The following is an 18,950-nucleotide window of genomic DNA, read 5'->3' on the forward strand; positions in this document are numbered from 1 at the left end:
TGAAAATTTGCATTTAGTTTTCAGGTTCCTCTGATTCCCTATACAGAATCCCAAGATCTTTTCATTTTCCTTCTGATTATGTGAAGCTCCTTCAGTTCCTGAGTTGGGGATTGAAGAAGGAACAAAATCATATTTACCTTTATGACTCTTATTGATATTATTATTCATATGGCATTTCTTAAGGTTATCATATGGAAGCCCAACAGTGAGAGTGAGGTGCTGAACATGGTTAGATCCACAAGTTGCAGAAGTACCCATTGGTTTTGATATATAGTCAGGCAGACATTGAGAAAAGAGATACTGGGTTGTTTTTTTTTTTTTAAGATTTTATTTATTTATTTGACAGAGAGAGATCACAAGTAGACAGAGAGGCAGGCAGAGAGAGAGAGAGGGAAGCAGGCTCCCTGCTGAGCAGAGAGCCCAATGCGGGACTCGATCCCAGGACCCTGAGATCATGACCTGAGCCGAAGGCAGCGGCTTAACCCACTGAGCCACCCAGGCGCCCCGAGATACTGGGTTTTACTGAATAGAGGTTCAACGGCAACAGAATAGCTCTCATGGATAACTGGAAGTTAACAATACTAAGGTTTTGTTTTGTTTTTAAAATTTTATTTATTTATTTGACAGACAGAGATCACTAGTAGGCAGAGAGGCGGGGGTGGGGGGGGGAAGCAGGCTCCCTGCTGAGCAGAGAACCCGATGCAGGGCTTGATCCCAGGACCCCAAGATCATGACCCTAGCCGAAGGCAGAGGCTTAAGCCACTGAGCCACCCAGGCGCCCCAATGATAACTGAAGTTTTATAGTACATGTGTCCTGCACTCACTGATTTATATTAGTATATAGTATAAGCTCACTGAATGTTACCAAAGGAAATTAAAGATCATTGATTGTATTAGAGAAGATAGATACCAACTAAGTTTATAGCATAGGAGATGACTTTTTACTCATGGAGCCTTGAATTTCTATTATTAAGCAAGCACAACTTAATCTGGAAATGCTAGTCTAGTACCTACCAACATTTGTATATGTTCATCTTTTTTATGTTTTTATTATTTATTGAGGACTTACATGTCTTAAGCTTCAGGAATTAATTACTATCTGGTCTTGCTCTATGCTAGATCACTTTGTTAGCTACCAAGGTATTTGAAGAATGGGAGGGAGCTCCCTGAACTACTGTAATTGCTTCGTGATATGTTCCCATGCTTCAGGTCTCTGGCCCATCTCTGCATTGTGGTTGGAGTAAAACACCCTCAGCTCCCTTTGATTATATTACAGCCCTGTCCAGAAACCATCTACGACCTCCTTCGCTACTCCCATCTTTGCTTGTAGAGTAAATCCCAAGTCCTGTAGCCTGACCTTCAAGATCTTTCATAATCTATCTCTAGCTAAGCTTTCCAGTGCTATCCATAGGCAGTGTCATCTACTAGCCAAGCTGGATTTCTTGATTTCCCCAAACATGCCCTTAGTTTTCCTACCCCTAAACATTTATTTGCACCTTAGAATTCATTTCTGACTATCAAATGTTTATTGACTGATTTCTGTTACAAGCTATAGGATTTACTGGAATGAAGAGCCCTTCTTTAGGTTTTTCTATATAAAAAACTGAAAAGGAGTGGATTGCTTCACTGTTCTCCCACCCCATGATAATTGCTCCCCTGTTTGTATCCCTCTAGCACTTCATACTTACCTCTGTTGTAGCACTCATCATTCTGGCTGGGAACTCCAGGTTTATCATTTACTCCTAAGTCTCTGCATGACGCCTGACACAGGACAGGCATCCATGTTCATTACATAAATGCTTTTTGTTGGATACATCTAGGACATACAGGGGAATAGAAGGGCATGTACATGAATAAAATACATGTCACATGAGAGATATAAATGTTGTCAATGGTATTCACTAGTAAGAGAGATTATATTTAGTTTGGGGGATTATAACAACATTTGGGTAGTGCTTTTTACTCTGCAGTGTACTTACAGCCACACCCGGAGGGCTGTATTATCACCATGTTTTAGAGTGGGAAATTGACCCTGTAAGGGGTGAGGAAAATTGGGTCTCATAGCTGGCAAGTCGTGTGCCTGAGATCCTGACTTTTTTTTTTTTTTTTTTTCAGGTTTTAATTTTTTTTTTATTTTTTTTCAGCATAACAGTATTCATTATTTTTGCACCACACCCAGTGCTCCATGCAATCCGTGCCCTCTACAATACCCACCACCTGGTGCCCCCAACCTCCCACCCCCCACCCCTTCAAAATTCTCAGATCGTTTTTCAGAGTCCATAGTCTCTCATGGTTCACCTCCCCTTCCAATTTCCCTCAACTCCCTTCTCCTCTCCATCTCCCCTTGTCCTCCATGCTATTTGTTATGCTCCACAAATAAGTGAAACCATATGATAATTGACTCTCTCTGCTTGACTTATTTCACTCAGCATAATCTCTTCCAGTCCCGTCCATGTTGCTACAAAACTTGGGGATTCATCCTTTCTTTTTTTTTTTTTTTTACAGCTTTATAAACATATATTTTTATCCCCAGGGGTACAGGTCTGTGAATCGCCAGGTTTACACACTTCACAACACTCACCATAGCACATACCCTCCCCGATATCCATAACCCCACCCCCTCTCCCAACCCCCTCCCCCCATCAACCCTCAGTTTGTTTTGTGAGATTAAGAGTCACTTATTGTTTGTCTCCCTCCCAATCCCATCTTGTTTCATTTACTCTTCTCCTACCCCCTCGACCCCCCATGTTGCATGAGATCCTGACTTTGATCTGGGACTCCTCAGAGTCGCAGAGGCAGAGTGAAATGTGGAAATCATCTGCCTAAAAGGTGGAAGCTAAAGGTACGGGAAAGGAGGAGATTTCCCAAGGGAGAGATTGTAGAGAAAAGATGTTCAAGAAAGAGTCATGGGGCATGCTGTGTTTAGGAGGCAAAGAAGGTATGGTCAGAGAGGTTGAGGATAACCAGGATATGTGTTTCTGCATCAGGAAAGCCAGGGTAAGGGGATGCCTGTGTGACTCATTCAGTTAAGCAGCTGCCTTCAGTTCAGGTCATGATCCCGGGGTCCTGGGATCGAGCCTCATGTCAGGCTCCTTGGTCACGGGGGAGCCTGCTTCTCCCTCTCCCTCTGTCTCCCTCTCCCTTTGCCTTCTGTTCCCCCTGCTTGTGCATGCTCTCTCCCTCTCTCTCAAATAATTAAATAAAAGCTTAAAAAAGAAAGAAAGAAAGAAAACCCAGGGTAAGAGTGGGAAGGGAGAGGTCAAGAAATAGACGGCATTTAGGGAGTCTGGTAATCTCAGCAGTTTCTGTAGCCTGATGGAGGCAGAAGCCAAATGGTTCCAACAAGCTTCCCTGGTCATTTCTGCCAGTTGAAGTTTTCCTAATATTTCAAAGCCCAGTTCAAATCGCTTCTCTTATGAAGTTTCTTTTATGAAACTTGTTTTCATCACAGAAACAAGTTTTTTCCTCCTTCTCTGACTGGTAGCTATCTGTTTGAACTTCTTTCATATTACTTACCCTACCTAATAGTAGTGTTATTTCTGTTTGTTTCTCATCTCCTCTCTTCTTCCCTTACCAGCAAGTTTCAGAAGCACTGAAATGTGTTGTCTGTTTTGTTTATCTTTCTGTCTTCCATAATGCCTGGCACTGGGTCTTCTAAGTGGTAGGTGCACGATAAATATACATTATACGTAAGTGTATATTGGAAGAATACGGGGAAGTGGATTATATCTAAACCTTTCCAAATGCCCAACACATTATATATGTGCTAAACAGTATTTCATTTTTTTTAAAGGTTTTATTTATTTATTTGATAGAGGGAGAGCACAGGCAGGGGGAGGGGCAGGCAGAGAGAGAGAGGGAGAAGCAGGCTCCCCACAGAGCAGGGAAAGCCCGATGTGGGCCTCAATTCCAGGACCCCAGGATCATGACCTGAGCTGAAGGCAGTCGCTTAACCAACTGAGCCACGCAGGTGTCCCTAAACAAGTATTTATTGAATTCATTTATCCTGTTTTTAAAGATCCACAGAGTAGGAAAAGAATTAACGAAACAAGATGGGATCGGGAGGAAGACAAACCATAAGAGACTCTTAATCTCACAAAACAAACTGAGGGTTGCTGGGGGGACGGGGGTAGGGAGAGGGTGGTGGGGTTATGGATGTTGGGAGGGTATGTGCTGTGGTGAGTGCTGTGAGGTGTAAACCTGGCGATTCACAGACCTGTACCCCTGGGGCTAATAATTTTTAAAAAGATCCACAAATATAGTCTCATAAAATGACAGTTTTCATGTGTCTTCCATGTAAATGTAGTTGTAAAGAATACTAACTCTCTCTTGAGGTGAATGTAAGCGGTTTGATCTGGATTTCTGTTTTCCCCTTTCTTTTACTTATTCAACTTAAACACTTGGTATATTAGTTATCTATTGCTAAATAACAAGCCATTCCTAAATTTAGTGGTGCTTAAAACAACTATTTATATATACCCAATTCTGTGGGTTGGCAATTTGGGAGGGACTTCCCTGGGATGGCTTTTCTCTCCGTGTGGTAATACTGGGCTTACACCTGTGTTGGTGGTCAGTTGGTAAGTTAGCTGGGGCTGGCTGGTCCCAGATGGCCTTACTCACCTCTCTCGTTGTTGGTTAAAATGAAGCAAGTGGACTGTGTTCATCAAGCAGACTAGCCCCTGCTTCTTCCCACAGCAGTTGGATTCCACAAGAAGAGAGGGCAATGTTCAGTGCACAAGCACTTTCCAAGCCTCTGCTTGTGTCACATTTGCTAATGTCCCAGTGGCCATCGAAAAAGTCACATTGAGGGGCGCCTGGGTGGCTCAGTGGGTTAAAGCCCTGCCTTTGGCTCAGGTCATGATCCAGGGTCCTGGGATCGAGCCCCGCATTGGGCTTTCTGCTTAGCGGGGATCCTGCTTCCCCCTCTCTCTCTGCCTGCCTCTCTGCCTACTTGTGATCCCTGTCTGTCAAATAAATAAATAAATAAAATCTTTTAAAAAAAAAAAAAAAAGAAAGAAAAAAAATAAAGTCACATTGATAAGCCCAGAGTCAATCTGAGAGGCCACTACACAGGGGTATAGATTCATTGAGGGTTCTTACTATAATGATCTGTCACATTTGGGTAGTAAGGTGTGCTTCTTGGGGAGAGAGATATTCAGATAATATTTAAAGAATGTCTTAAATATTCATAATAACCACAAGAAATGATAACATTAATAATAAATAACTGTTTACTAGGGACTTATTATGGCCATTAATAATACAATTTAAAAACATTATCTCTAGACTTTATAGCAATTCATAGGTAAGAATTAAAATCCCTGATTAATCAGTGAGAAAAGAGAGGTTCATATATGTTAAGTAATTTGCCCAATGTCTGCAGCTAGAATGTGGCTTAAAATTGTCACATAATTCATAGGTGGATTACTCTGGGGCCCTATTTCCAGAGTACATCTATCAGAAGGCACCACCATACCTATTAGGTGTAGGCGCTGATGTAGCAGTGAACGAGACAGATGGGGTTTCCACTTGATGGTCCTATAAGATGGACTACCATTATTTATTAAGAGGGTTCACCTACTACAGTTCTGTAGCTTAATTTGCAATATCCCTTGTAACCCTTTCTACCTTTACTTCCTGTTGTAGTCCCAAGAATGTTCATTACTTCAGTTAGGCGTGCTTAAATTAGGCCCACTTAGACTTAAATTTACTGACCAGCAGATGTGTGTATTTTGATCTCTGAGTCATTACTCATACCCTTTCTTCCTCTTGCCAGTTGGTATTTGTCTTCCTGTGTTTCTATGGCATCTTTCCTTGTCATTTCCTGCCTCAGAGGATTTACTCTAGATTCATAAAGCCCCATTGATCCAACTCAGCCAATTTAGCACCTAACTTAGATATGATCTTCTGTTGTTACTATTATCACTATGCATCTTATCTCATGTCTTGATTATAATTACCTAGAAAGCAAGATCTATCTGGTTTTTCCTGCCCAACCTCCCAAAACAGAGTAGATTCTTATTACGTACTTACTGATGAATTTTATATATGGTACATGATGTGGAGAAAGTTTTCAGCTATATATCTGGGAATAAGAGCCTATCGAGAAAGGATTTTACCATGGAGTTTATTTCCTTTTGGCAACAGTTGCTAGAGGTTTCATTTTAGTTTGAGTCCAAGCATTACACGGCCCTAATACTCTGTTTTGATAATGGGTAAACCTTTTCTGTTAGCAGAAAAGTACATACATAAATGCACAGATAAGGTTTTCATATTTGCCCTTGTTGCTTCTCTTATCTTAAATAATAGATAAAAAGCCAGAAGCCATTGTCAACCATTCCAACTCTGAAAGCAAGAGTATTATCACGGAACACATACCACCACCAGCTCAGAATACCTTCTCTGCCTCTTCAGCTAGGAGAGTGAGTATTTTGGAACTTACTTGAATATTATATTTCTCTACTATGGTTACATACAGTTTGAAAGGCCTTAAAGATGCACTCTTCATATAATATAGATACATCTTGCCTGTCCTTGTCTGCTTAGTCTGCGTAACAAAATACCACCAACCAGATGGCTTTAAACAATGCAAATGTATTTCTCACAATTCTGGAGACTGGGATGTCCAAGATCACAGAGCTAGCTGAGTCAGTTCCTAGCGAGGTCTCTCTTCCTAGTGTGCAGACGGCTACCTTGTCTCCAAATATTATAGTCATATTGGGCAGAGCTTCAAAGTATGGATGTGGGGGGGTGCACAACCATTGCATTATAACATTGCCCACAAAAGCTACAAATCCATCACCAAATTTGGCTACAGTGTGTTTAAATAACATAGGATATAGTGACCTGAGACCAAAGAATTTTGTCCATTGCTTATTTTCTTCATATCTAAGGTTAAGTAAGGTAAGTATATGTAAAGTTCAGACTGGGTTAGGAGGATAGCTAGCATTCAGTATTAATTGATTCGATGACTTACGTCCTTTTTTTACTTCTTGTTTAAAATTTTACTTTCATAAATAAAGTCTTGGCAGTACTCATCATAATGAGTAGAGAGCAGAGGTAGAAAGACCTTGTCGTAATACCAAAGACACCTCCTCCTGCAGTTCAGCCCAGACCTCTAAGAAGCTATAGGCTTCTAGGCAGTGAGATGGAGTTGAATAATGACCTTGCTCTACAAAGGATACAGTTAGTTTTGAGATTAAGAATTGATCTGAGTTCTTGGGAGGAAAGTTGTCGAAAAACTCTATGGTTTTATAGACACTAACTTATACCGATCTTAGTGCCTCATGAATCAAAAAGACAGGATTATGGTATCATTGTGGAGACGAGGAAACAAAGGCCTGGCTGCTTATTTATTCCCATGAGCACCGCTTTGAATCCGTAGCAATGTCTCCGAAAGAACCCGGACCTCCCTCCTCACCCAGGCATTTAGCTGTACCTCACGTACTCCCACTGCTTCTAAGTACGACTAGACTTCTTGCTTTCTTTTAATTTATTTTATTTCTTGTTTTATTTTTGAGAGAGAGAGAGTGTGTGCGTGACTCTCAGAATCAGGGTGGCTTAGAAAGAGCTGGAGGGAGTACATAAATATATCCATTCAGGGACTAAGTAAAAGAGAAAGTCTAAGTGTGAGCTGGAGATGAGTGTCTCTATTGCATTTTCACTCCACCAGGCAGTAAAGGTGGCCTGATAACCTGGAGAAAGACCAAAGCCATCTTGCAGAGGTCCCCCAGGTCCCAGGCATGGATCACTGACTGCCATTCGAAAGAGCAGCTACTTCAGACCGGTGTTTGGGCCTAACGCTAGTCTATGATGTTTTCTGTGGTTTATGGCAAAATGAGATGAAGACAATGGAAGCTTTTCAGAAAGCTCTCTTTTCTGAGGATTAAAATGTTTTTCTTTTTTTAATGAAATGATAGTGATGGAAATGGTAAGCAAGTGTTTAAAAGATGTTGTCCTGGCAAAATCTAGACAGATGGCAATTCTGTGACTTCTGCCATTTTTCTTCTTTTTTAATTTTGCTGCATGGTGAGATCTGAAACACTTGGAACTGCTGCCCAAGATCAAATAAACTATTTTCTTGAAATAAGCAATTAGAATTTGAGTGGAGTGAGTTTTAATATATTTTTTAAGATTTTATTTATTTATTTGACAGACAGAGATCACAAGTTGGCAGAGAGGCAGGCAGAGAGAGACGGGAGACGCAGGCTCCCCGCTGAGCAGAGAGCCCCAGGACCCTGAGACCATGACCTGAGCTGAAGGCAGAGGCTTAACCCACTGAGCCACCCAGGCGCCCCAAGTTTTAGTATTTTTATTACTGTTAACTTAAATCGGCTTACCACAGTCTTACCACAGTACCTTAAAACGTATTTATACATTGCCTCATCGGTGTTTTCTAGTCTTCACATGTTATAAGGAGGAATTAAGCTTATTATCACCATTTTACAGGTGAGCATGTTAAAACCTAGAGAAGTAAAATGTCCCATTTTCAGTTACACAGTCGAGCAAGAGAAGATGTTTTTACTAGAACGTGGATCTCCTGGTGTTCTAGGTCAGTACTCATTGCTAAGAGAGCTAACAGTGTTTAATTTCTCAGAGAGCAACTCTGTCAGTAGGAGCACTGTGTTAAGAATCTGAGGCTATTTCTGGCTCAGGGAGAAAGGGAGCCTTGAGCAGTTACTAGCGTCTGCCAGGTGAGGAAAGGAACATTGGCAGAAAGCCTGCCATGTGTTTGTTCTCCCTGTACTGCCCGATACTGCCTCGCTGAACTTAGTTAAGTGTGGGAAAAGGCAAATAGGCTGAAAAGAATCATCAGGACCTTTTTTTATTCCTCCTTTTCTTTTCTTTGCTTCTTCCCTCATAGTTCTCCTCCAGCCTTTTCAACAAGCCAGAAGAGCCCAGAGATGAATCTCCTTCTTCGTGGAGACTGGGACTCAGAAAAACTGGCAGCCACAACATGCTGAGTGAGGTGGCCAATTCTAGGGAGGCTCTGAGGGACCGAGGCTCCTCCATCTACCGGTCGTCATCAAGCCCTCGGATTTCTGCCCTGCTGGACAGCAAAGATAAGGTGCAGTTTAGGCAGGGTGCGGGGGAGTTCGTAGGTAGTTCCCTTCTGTGGAAATTCAGTCTCAGAGCAAAGGAAAGTGTGTTCTAGTCCCTGATTTGATTTTGGAAGTACAAAGTCTTTAAAGGGAGATGGCACATCGGTAGTTAAATCAGTTAGCGATTTGCTTGCTATTACTACTCGGCCAAAAAAGAAAAACCCTTTACCTTTTGGCATAGCTTATGTTCGTTTTTCCTTACCCTCCTTACCTAGGACAAATTAATTAATTAATTAATTAATTAAATCAGAAACAGGAAGATTTGGATATGGCCTAAGTTTCCCTTGAACCAATACCAGTAATTTATTCTTCCAGTGTTTGGAAGCAAAGTTCCTTAGCTGGACCTTTTTTTTTTTTTTTTAAGATTTTATTTATTTATTTGACACACACAGAAATCACAAGAAGGAAGAGAGGGAGGCAGAGAGGGGGGGGAAGCAGGCTCTCCACTGAGCAGAGAGCCCGATGTGGGACTTGATCCCAGAACCCCGAGATCATGACCTGAGCCAAAGGCAGAGGCTTAACCCACTGAGCCACCCAGGCACCCTGGACTTTTGATCCTAATGAAGCTCGGGCAAATTAGCACGTAGGAAAAACATGTTTCAGTGCCTCATTTTTTTCATGACTAGATGTCTGATCAGGCTTACTTCATAAACCCCTCATCCACGTAATCATCCAAGATCAGTGCATTGTTATTTCTTAACTTTTGGTTCTAGATTTTCTAGAGCTCCCCTGATGCCCTTCTCTGGGGTCAGGTCTGCCCTGTAACCATAGTGCCCTTGCTCAGGATTATGTTTCTGGAGATCCTGAGGGAGAGGAGGCCTTATTGGTTGGATGAACTCTGCCGCATGTTAGTCGTACATGAAGCTGCATTTCAAAGGGAAGATAGGCTGGGGAAGAAATAAGGCTCATTTCATGAAGAACCTTCTGTTTGTGGCTTTCAAAGGCTCCGTCTCTCCTGACAGCCGCTGCTTGTGTCATTTGTGCTGCTGTTTTCCTGTATTTGATCATCTTGGCTTTTCCCACGAGAATTATTTCCCTACATATTGGTTTTTAATGGAGGAAATGTAGGAATCAGCCTTTGGAAGGTAACCTTTTGTAATACTGCTCAAAGCAGAATTGGTATTGGATCAGGAAATAAGATGATACAGGTGCATCGCTGTCTGCTTTTTCACTCAGAACGTTACACCGTGTCAGTGTTGTACCTTCTCTGTGCTTCACTTGTTTTGATTTTACAGGAGAGAGAAAACAAAAGCTATTTTAGTTCACTAGCCCCCCGGAGGCTCAGCAGCACAAGCGACATTGAAGAAAAGGAGAACAGGTAATCCGAATACAGGCCAGAAGATGGTCCTCTGGGGGTAGGTGCCCCTGGCCCATTATGGATTGTTTATCCCTTCTGCTTAGAGCTCCTCCCAGCCCTAGCTCTCGTGCTTTGCCAGTTCTTCACCCTTCACGCTCTCATTTCAGCTTGGGTATTATTGTCTTTAGGAAGTCTTCCCAGACCCTTCCAAGGGTGAATTTGTTTAGTACACCAACAGGCTCTGTGAAGGTAGGGTCTGTATCTGTCTGGTTTCTCAGGGACCCCTAGTACCTAGCACACGACCTACTCCATAGTAGATAAAAAGATATTGTTCTTAATAGTGAACAACTTCTAATGTGTATGTACATAAAATTTCAAGTCTTCCTCATCGGTGAAAATGAATGTGAGGACTTTGAGATACTGCTGCATCTCAGGCAGAGCCTGATTGAGAGCCTTGCTTTTCGTTCTTTTTTATTTTATTTTATTTTATTTATTGGACAGAGATCACAAGTAGACAGAGAGGCAGGCAGTGAGAGAGAGAGGGAAGCAGACTCCCTGCTGAGCAGAGAGCCTGATGCAGGACTCGATCCCAGGACCCTGAGATCATGACCTGAGCCGAAGGCAGCAGCTTAACCCACTGAGCCACCCAGGCACCCGAGAACCTTGCTTTTCAAGGTGTGGTCTTCCCACTCAGCTGCACTAGTATCACCTGGAAGCATGTTAGAAATGCAGAATCTCAGGCCCCACCTCAGACCTGCTGAATTAGAACTTGCATTTTAACAAAATTCTCTAGGTCATTCAAATGCACATTGAAGTTTGAGGACTGTTATGGAGAGCCGCAGCTTTGGTCGCAAAAGCCCTGAGTGAACAGTTGTGAATTAGAAATCCTACTACTGCCCTTTCCTGGATGGCTTTTATTTATAACACTAAGTAGACTTCCAGCATGTTCTTCTCTTTTCCTCTTTAGTTACCTCTTTCCCTTGTGACAGACTTCCTCGTCTTCCCCATCATCCTCTTCTCTGCTTACTTAGGAACAATCTGTTGGTTTTGTAAAGCCCTTTAAAGGCGAAGCAAAAGTGAGTTCTCATTACCAAAGAATTGGAGACCTTTGATACAAGGATTTGGTACCTGTTGAAGTTAGTTGGCTTTGAAGTTGATAAAAGAAAGCAGGCAGTAGTAATACTTGACCCATCCTTTGTGTATACAGAAAACAGGTTCATATAAAACAAAGCATCACTCGAAAAGTGTTTCTATTTCTTTAGCCATATTACAGTTCCTGTCCCTGGCTCTTCTCTCCCAGTTTGGAGTGTTTTTGTTTGTTTTGTTTTATTTTGGTTTTGATTATTTACTTGCAGTAGAGAGAATGTGAGTCAGGGGTGGGGGGCGGGGCAGAAGGGGAAGCAGACTCCCCACTGATCAGAGAGCCCGATGTGGGGCTCAGTCCCAGGACCCTGAGATCATGACCTGAGCCAAAGGCAGACGCTTAACCAACTGAGCCACCCAGGCGCCCCTCCCAGTTTGCATTGTATCATGGACAAAACTGGTGGCAGGAATCAGTGCTTTGTTTTCTTTTTCTTCCATGCCTCTCCAGAGAATCAGCTGTTAATCTAGTGAGGAGTGGTTCCTACACACGGCAGCTGTGGAGGGATGAAGCAAAGGGAAGTGAAACTCCACAGACAGTTGCTCCTTCTACCTATGTATCAACCTACTTGAAAAGGTATCAGGTTCCACGGGGAGGGAGATGATTTTTCTTCACTCTGGTTATGGGCGTATGGGTAATAATTGCATGCCATTTTATATCCAATTATCACCACAAAAATGAATCAAAAATGAATTACTTTTAGATTTCTTGGGAGTAACATCTTGACTAATTTTAAATTAACATTTATTTTTCTGACTGAAGTAAAGTAAGCTAATTCCAAATTCTCACCACAGACAGATCCGAATTTTTACTCTTTCTTCTCAGTCCTATTAAAATCTTCAACTGGAAGTGACTTCTAGTAATCCCCGAGCAGGACTGAATCTAAATCACCTTTGTCCAGTAGCTAGTTTTCCTTTTTCTAAAACTTGAGTAGTTCTCATCTCAAGTTACATTTTTATGGGGAGGAAGGGAGGGACCCTATAGGGTGGTGAGGTGGGTGGGTAATGGGGAGTTTTGAATTGCATTAAAGAAGTTTCATATTGAAGCCTGTTAATTTAGGGACTTGAGTTGTTTTTTTTTTTATGACTTTAATGGCCCTCAGATCCATCAAGATGTGAAACTCGCAAGTTTGGTGCAGAGAAGGTACATGGGTTTCCTTCCCCTTTTCTCATTTATATATTCTCTTTTCTGCCATTATTTTCTTTGCCATGTACCAGCCAGCAAGCAAAGCACCTTTGCCAGAGCCATTAAGCTATAAGATACACTTAATTAGTGTTTTGATTTGAACTTTGCTGCTGATGTGAAAGAGTCTGGCTCTCATTGCTTACTTTGAATTCTTTCTTCACTTTCATTTACTCAACCCCTCCAGCTGCCTCTTCATGCCATGGGCTTCGTCATTAGGTTTTATGGATGATTGGTTGGCTGCCCGAGAAACAGCCTTTTGCCATAAAATACGTGTTTGGGTTCAAAACTTATTTCCACTGGATTGAAGGAATCTTGTCAACTAGTTAATGTCAGAATGTGGGAATTAGCGAGCTATAAAACAGCCACTGTGGCCTTTGGATGGTCTTCAGTTCTACGGGGGTAGTGGGTAGTTCAGTGATCTCACTAAAGCTTCATTTTATATACAAACTCGGTGTTTTTGGCTCAATGAAGCTATCACTTACCTGTCTTCAGGGCTAAGGTCTTAGTCTATCTAGATACATCATTACCTCTTATGGTTGCATCCAAGACCAAGAAAACTTTTCTAAGAAAGTAACGTTCTAGATCTAGGAAAGAGAGAAAGCTGCATTTAATTTCCAAGCATGTTGTTACATTGTGGTGGGGTGGTTCTTTTTCACCATCCAGATCATTAACACATGGGTTGAGTGAGTAGCATCTGCATAGATAGATACATACATATAGTTGGCATAATTATGGTAAACAGAGGAGAAAGGGACTGCTTCTGTTTAGGGTGGAAAGCATGCTTAATTATGAGTTCTTTTTGAAAGATCCACAACTTGCTTAATACTTTGGATTTCCAAACCTCTGTCACCCTCAAAGCATTTTTTGCTTATACAAAATCTCATTTTATGATCTTTTCAAAAGGGAAGAATTGTATGCTATCACTATTTTAAAAAGAAAGTGTGAGAAGATGTGTGGCCATCTTGGGCTCCACCAGTCCTCAGCATACTTTCCATTTTCTTCTAGTTCATCTCTTGTCCTTAGGCAGAAATTTCTTTCCTGTGTCCCAGTAAAATGCATCTTTACCAAAGAAGGCTTCATAGTTTGTCTTGGTCACCCCTGCTTGTGTCTCATTACTATAATAGTCAAGACTTTTTTTAAAAAATTCTAATCCAAATAATTTTTTGCTTCGATTGAGATGGTTCTTTCTTATCTTCATTTGAAACAAAGGAAAGTTACCTTCTGTTGCCCATGCGGTATTATGTTCTAGACTTAAAACCTTGAATCCTCCCAAGACACATTTTAGGCTAAATAACCACAATTCTCAGAGACTTTTTTTCCCCCCACAGAGCTTTTTTATTCTTCTCCACTCTTTAATTTTAAATTGCTACTCCAAAACCTCTCCAAATTCTTGGTCTTACTTTAGCTTCTGCACTGCTACTTCTGTATCAGGTAGACATTTGGGGTTGCATGATTTTTTGCCTTGGGGTTTGTTGGGAATTACTTTTTCTAATGAAATTATTCTATTTGCTAATACTTCGTAGTCCCTCTTCTGTTTCTATATACTACTCTTCTGCTTTCTCTTATTGCGTATCCTCTGTCCTACATGTTCCTTCACTCTTTTGGATGATTGACAGATGCCTGCTTGCTGCCAGTGACCCAGCTCTAGCTGGGGTTGATCACTCACTCCACTTCCCAGTTGCCGTACCCTCTCTTTGGTCTACATTCCTTTTAAAATGCACAATCTTGGGGGGGAAGGTGGTGCTGGGAAATGGTGGGTGAGCAGCATGTCCTGAAGAAAGTGACTGTGTGCTGTTTTGCAGTGCTTCATTTGGTAGAAGTAGTGACCCCACAAGTCCCTACATTTCAGCCAATCGCAATCCATCTGCTACCTCACCCATTACCATTGGTTCATCTACCTCTCGGGGCAGCAAGTGGCAACCTGCCTCTTCTTGCCCTGCACCAATCAGTGCAAACACTACTGCATCTGTACACCATGGCAGGTAAGGCTTCTTGGGGCCATTTGAGTTACAGTCATCAAAACTCATGCCTCTAGATGCACATATGAGATTCGAACCGAAGGGACTTTGGCACTGGGGATGCAAGTTTGAATTCTTGTGAAAATGTCTGTGATTTAACAAGGATGTTTTGTTTGGACTTGTATTAGCCACTCAGCAGTTGCTCATTGGGTATATATATATCTTGGTACTTGGTGTTTAGGCATCAACTTAAAATGACTTCTGTTGTGTGATTTCTGTGTAAGGGTCATCCTATTATGGGAAAACACATATTAAAAATATCCCCATACTTCACTTACATTAATTTTCCAGTAATTGTGAGTAGGAATCTTTTCTACTTACTCTTTTTTTCAGAGGATGAGATACAAACCCGAATCAGAAGAAAAGCTAACTCTTGTTTCAAAAGCTTCCTATAGTTTTCTGAAAATTCCCAGTCAATGAGAGCATTTTGCTGGAAACACTGTGGGAGGGAAGAGATTTGTGTTTGTCTAAATTTGTCTAGATTTGTGGTATTCCTGGGGCTATGGTGTCTACTCTGTCTAAGGGGTAGCATGGGGGTAGCATGGGCAAGGCTTCATTGTGAGAGTGCAACAGAACTTCAGCTGTGGTTTTGACTATGGCTTTTGACCCTGTATGTATGGTCAGAGATCTTTTTTACTTTGGGGTATGGCAAGGGGACCCCTTTTTGAGGGCTTGTTTCTAGAATTGACACAAAGAAAATGAAAAACAATGATGATAGTGTTGCTTGTTGCTGCAAGAACACTTGCTTATGGTAGTGCTTGATTGATTTTTGTCCATTTATTAGATTTCTTTCCTTAAAATAACTGGTGAGCATTGGTTGGCTCAGAGGAATAGCCTCGGGTTGGATTATTATTAATAATACTATATAGTTATGTAGAAATTTATTAGACCCTCACAATAATTCATCTGCACAGGCATAGTAAATATTATACCATAGATAAAGAAACTGAAACACAGAGAGGTTACTTGCTTAAGTATTAAGAGCTAAGACTAGGGAGAAACAGTAATGGCCGCCATTTGTTGAACCCTGTCATGTGCCAAGCATTGGCTTCGGTAATTACAAAAATTACATGAGCAATTGGTTTACTCCCATATAGCAGTAAATCTAAATAATTAAGGCTAAAATATGATAAAGGTTTATCTTTTTTTCCTCTCACTTAAGAAAGTCCAGCAATAGGCAGGGCTGGCACCATAGCTTTGAAGTCATTAAAGAACCCTGGATCCTAATGTCTTGCTGCTTCACAATCCTTAAATCATGCTTCCATTTCCATGGGTTGCCTCATGGCACAAAACAGCTGTTGAAGCTCTAGGAGTCATGACTGCATTCTAGGCAGGAAGAAGGAAGAAAGGGAGAAATACACAAAGAGGGAAGGCCTCTGAACGGAAGTTCCCCCCCAAAGCACCGATTTCTGCTTATGTCTCACTGGCTACCTCTAGCAGCCAGGGAGACTTTGGAAAATGTGAATTTTTAACTAAGTACAATGCTGGCCTCAATAATGTATGGGTTCTGTTAGGAAGAAAAGGAAAATGAATATGGGTCAGGCAACTCGCTATCTCAGGCACACGTACATTGTTTTTAAAGAGGCCTCCAGTATATGAAGTACCATTTTAATTTTATAGACATGGAAAGTGAGACCCAAAACTTATTCATCTGCTCAAGGTCACATATCTAGTAAGGAATCGAGGTAGAGTTTGAACCTGGATTTGTCCACGTCAGAGATCCTGTTTAACTATTTTGTTTCCACTGAGCTTATGTTTTGTTTTTGTCAATACTAAGTATTTGTCAATACTAAGTGTTCTTCATAAATTATTTTATTTAATTATCACAAGACCCCTGGATTTTATGGTATCGTTATTCCCATTTTACAAATGAAGAGACTAGAGAGGTTAACTTGGCTGCAATGTAGCACCAATGGTTCCAGAGCCTTTGACGCCTGCTTTGGAGCTTTTCCTATTCTGGCAATCTTTTTTTTTTTTTTTTAAGATTTTATTTATTTATTAGAGAGAGAGGGTGTGTGTAAACAGGAGGAGCAGCGGGCAGAGAGAGAAGTAGGCTTCCCACTGAGCAAGGAACCCACTATGGGACTCAATCCCAGGTCTCTGGGATTATGACCTGAGCTGAAGGCAGACACTTAACTGGCTGAGCCACCCAGGCATCCCTTCCTATTCTGCTCCTAACATTCTACTTGTAAAATCGTACCACACATCAAAATAATAGTTCAAGTCGTATTCTGTAATTCAGTAAAAGAAAATCCTTGGCATTTCTACAGCAGAAAAAACCACAGAGAGAACAAAACATGTTACTAACCTAAAAAGAATGTCAGGTAAGATTTTGATAAGTGTAATTTTTTATAGCTTTGTTTCTGGCTAATTATATTGGTATGTCCTATATAGACTTATACATCTTGTAAGTCTGAGGAATTTAATTTCACCTTTTTTCTGAGTTATTAATTGCTTCTGGGGAAGTGGCTTGTGTTTTTTAGATATCACTTCAAAACTGTTCTTTTTTATATTTGCATCTAGGTACCCTGTTTAGATTTTTACAATCTGATTGTTGCTTTCAAGCTTATTCTAATGATGTGATTATTTGAAAATGAGCTTATAGCTACTTACAAGCATTTCTGGTAATTGTGAGTACGTGAAAAAAAAACACCAGATTTTTAGCATTCTTTATTTTCATTGCTTTTCCCATCTCTGTGAATATCAATTTTGGATCTCTGTTACCCCAGCAACAAGCTGTGACATCACAAATGATAGCTTTTTGGGTGGAGACCCAATGGTTGCTCTCAACTCTTTGTTAAGAAACAAAGATCTTGTTTTCATGTAAATGAGCTTAATTATACAGCTTGCTGTTGGAAAGTCTGCAGTTAAGGTTACATATAGAATCTTAATTGTTTTTGTTTCTGTGGCTCATGTATACACTTAAGGATACAGGCAATCAGGCCATTTGGTTAAATAGAGAGCAGTTGCTGAGCTAGGTGAGAAAGAACTAGACATACTGAGGTTGTATTTATCACATATATCTGGAATCCAAGAAGATGGTCATCTAATCTAGGCAGAGGACTACCACAGACTCCTACTGCCAAGAATTAAGGGGCAGGTGGAGATTAATATCGTAAGTGACTTTAGTGTTGTTTTCATGTGTGTGGAGAGGCCCTGCCTCTGTGTGTGCGTGTGTGTGGAGACCAGATGGTACTCAGGAATCATTTAAAGCACTCTTGCATATGTTACTATCTTCCTCGTGCCATAGCTAATTTTTAAAAAAAATTTTAATCTTAAAAAAAAAATCATGAAATAGAACTCTTTGGGCAGAGGATATCATATTAAATGTATAATCATACTGTTCTCAGATTTAAGAGCTCAGAATTTAAAAAACCAGTCAACCAGCAAATAAAATCTGAGCCAGAAGATTCTCTAGTTAAACTTATCTCAAACCCTCTGTCTGTGTGCTAGTGCTTTGTTATGTAGCATGCCTGACCATTCTCTTTCTGCTTGTGTTTTTGTGTTTTTGGTTTCAGGACTCCTTACAAATCCCAGGCAGACTCAACAACAGAGAAAACAGTAGACAGTGTCTCTTCTAGCACCCCGCTCTGTGTGATCACTAATCGCCCTCCACCTAGCACTGCCAATGGGGTTACAACTGCCACTCAGCTCTCCGCTCCTGGAACAGACTCCTCTGTGGAAGCCCGGGACAGGAGGAGGTATGTTCTGTACTGATTGCATTTGCGGGATTCTGCTTTGAGGTAGGATAAAGGAGTGGGTGTGAAGTCTTTCCCCCAATCCCAAATATATTTGTGAAAGTAGATCTTTATATTACAGTATGGGTTTTCTATTTTGCCTCTGGGAGACTTTTGATGGAGCTCTTAATTATTTCTAATTATTTAACATACTTATTCTGTTATGAATATAGGCATATCTCTTTTCCACTTGTCTTATAAAAGAAATCGGGGTCAGGCATGTTTTCCCCATTTTGTGATGGAGAACCTGAAGCACGGAGAAGGATCTTTTCTTTTGTTCTGAGGAGTCGATGAAGACTTTTCCGGCAGCAAAGAAAAGCAGTATCATGAAAAAGACTCAGAGAAATAAAGCTAGGATATCATTTTAATTCATTAAAAAATACCAGAAAAAGAACTCAATAGTATATGATAATATGGTGGAAGGATAGGGACTGGTTACTGTACAATTTCTTCCAAGAAAAATTATGAGAG

The 18,950-nt window shown here is 41.0% G+C and overlaps 1 protein-coding gene across 8 annotated transcripts in view; it reads left to right on the top strand.

Annotated features, from left to right (window-relative positions):
• The window catches only part of PPP1R12B (protein phosphatase 1 regulatory subunit 12B), a 216,470-nt gene that overhangs the window by 73,002 nt on the left and 124,518 nt on the right, over positions 1 to 18,950 (top strand). For 4 of the 8 annotated variants that reach the window (XM_047705542.1, XM_047705541.1, XM_047705543.1 and 1 more), the window contains exons 9-14: positions 6,310 to 6,422; positions 8,864 to 9,067; positions 10,337 to 10,419; positions 11,990 to 12,115; positions 14,527 to 14,706; positions 18,261 to 18,443. In XM_047705542.1, the coding sequence (XP_047561498.1) occupies positions 6,310 to 6,422; positions 8,864 to 9,067; positions 10,337 to 10,419; positions 11,990 to 12,115; positions 14,527 to 14,706; positions 18,261 to 18,443 (889 nt within the window). Of the gene's footprint in view, positions 1 to 6,309; positions 6,423 to 8,863; positions 9,068 to 10,336; positions 10,420 to 11,989; positions 12,116 to 12,641; positions 12,683 to 14,526; positions 14,707 to 18,260; positions 18,444 to 18,950 lie in introns of those variants that run through there. The other 4 variants (XM_047705546.1, XM_047705547.1, XM_047705548.1 and 1 more) reach the window with 3 other exon arrangements.

Source organism: Lutra lutra, chromosome 15 (genome assembly GCF_902655055.1).
Source record: "Lutra lutra chromosome 15, mLutLut1.2, whole genome shotgun sequence".
NCBI classification, from domain to species: domain Eukaryota; kingdom Metazoa; phylum Chordata; class Mammalia; order Carnivora; family Mustelidae; genus Lutra; species Lutra lutra.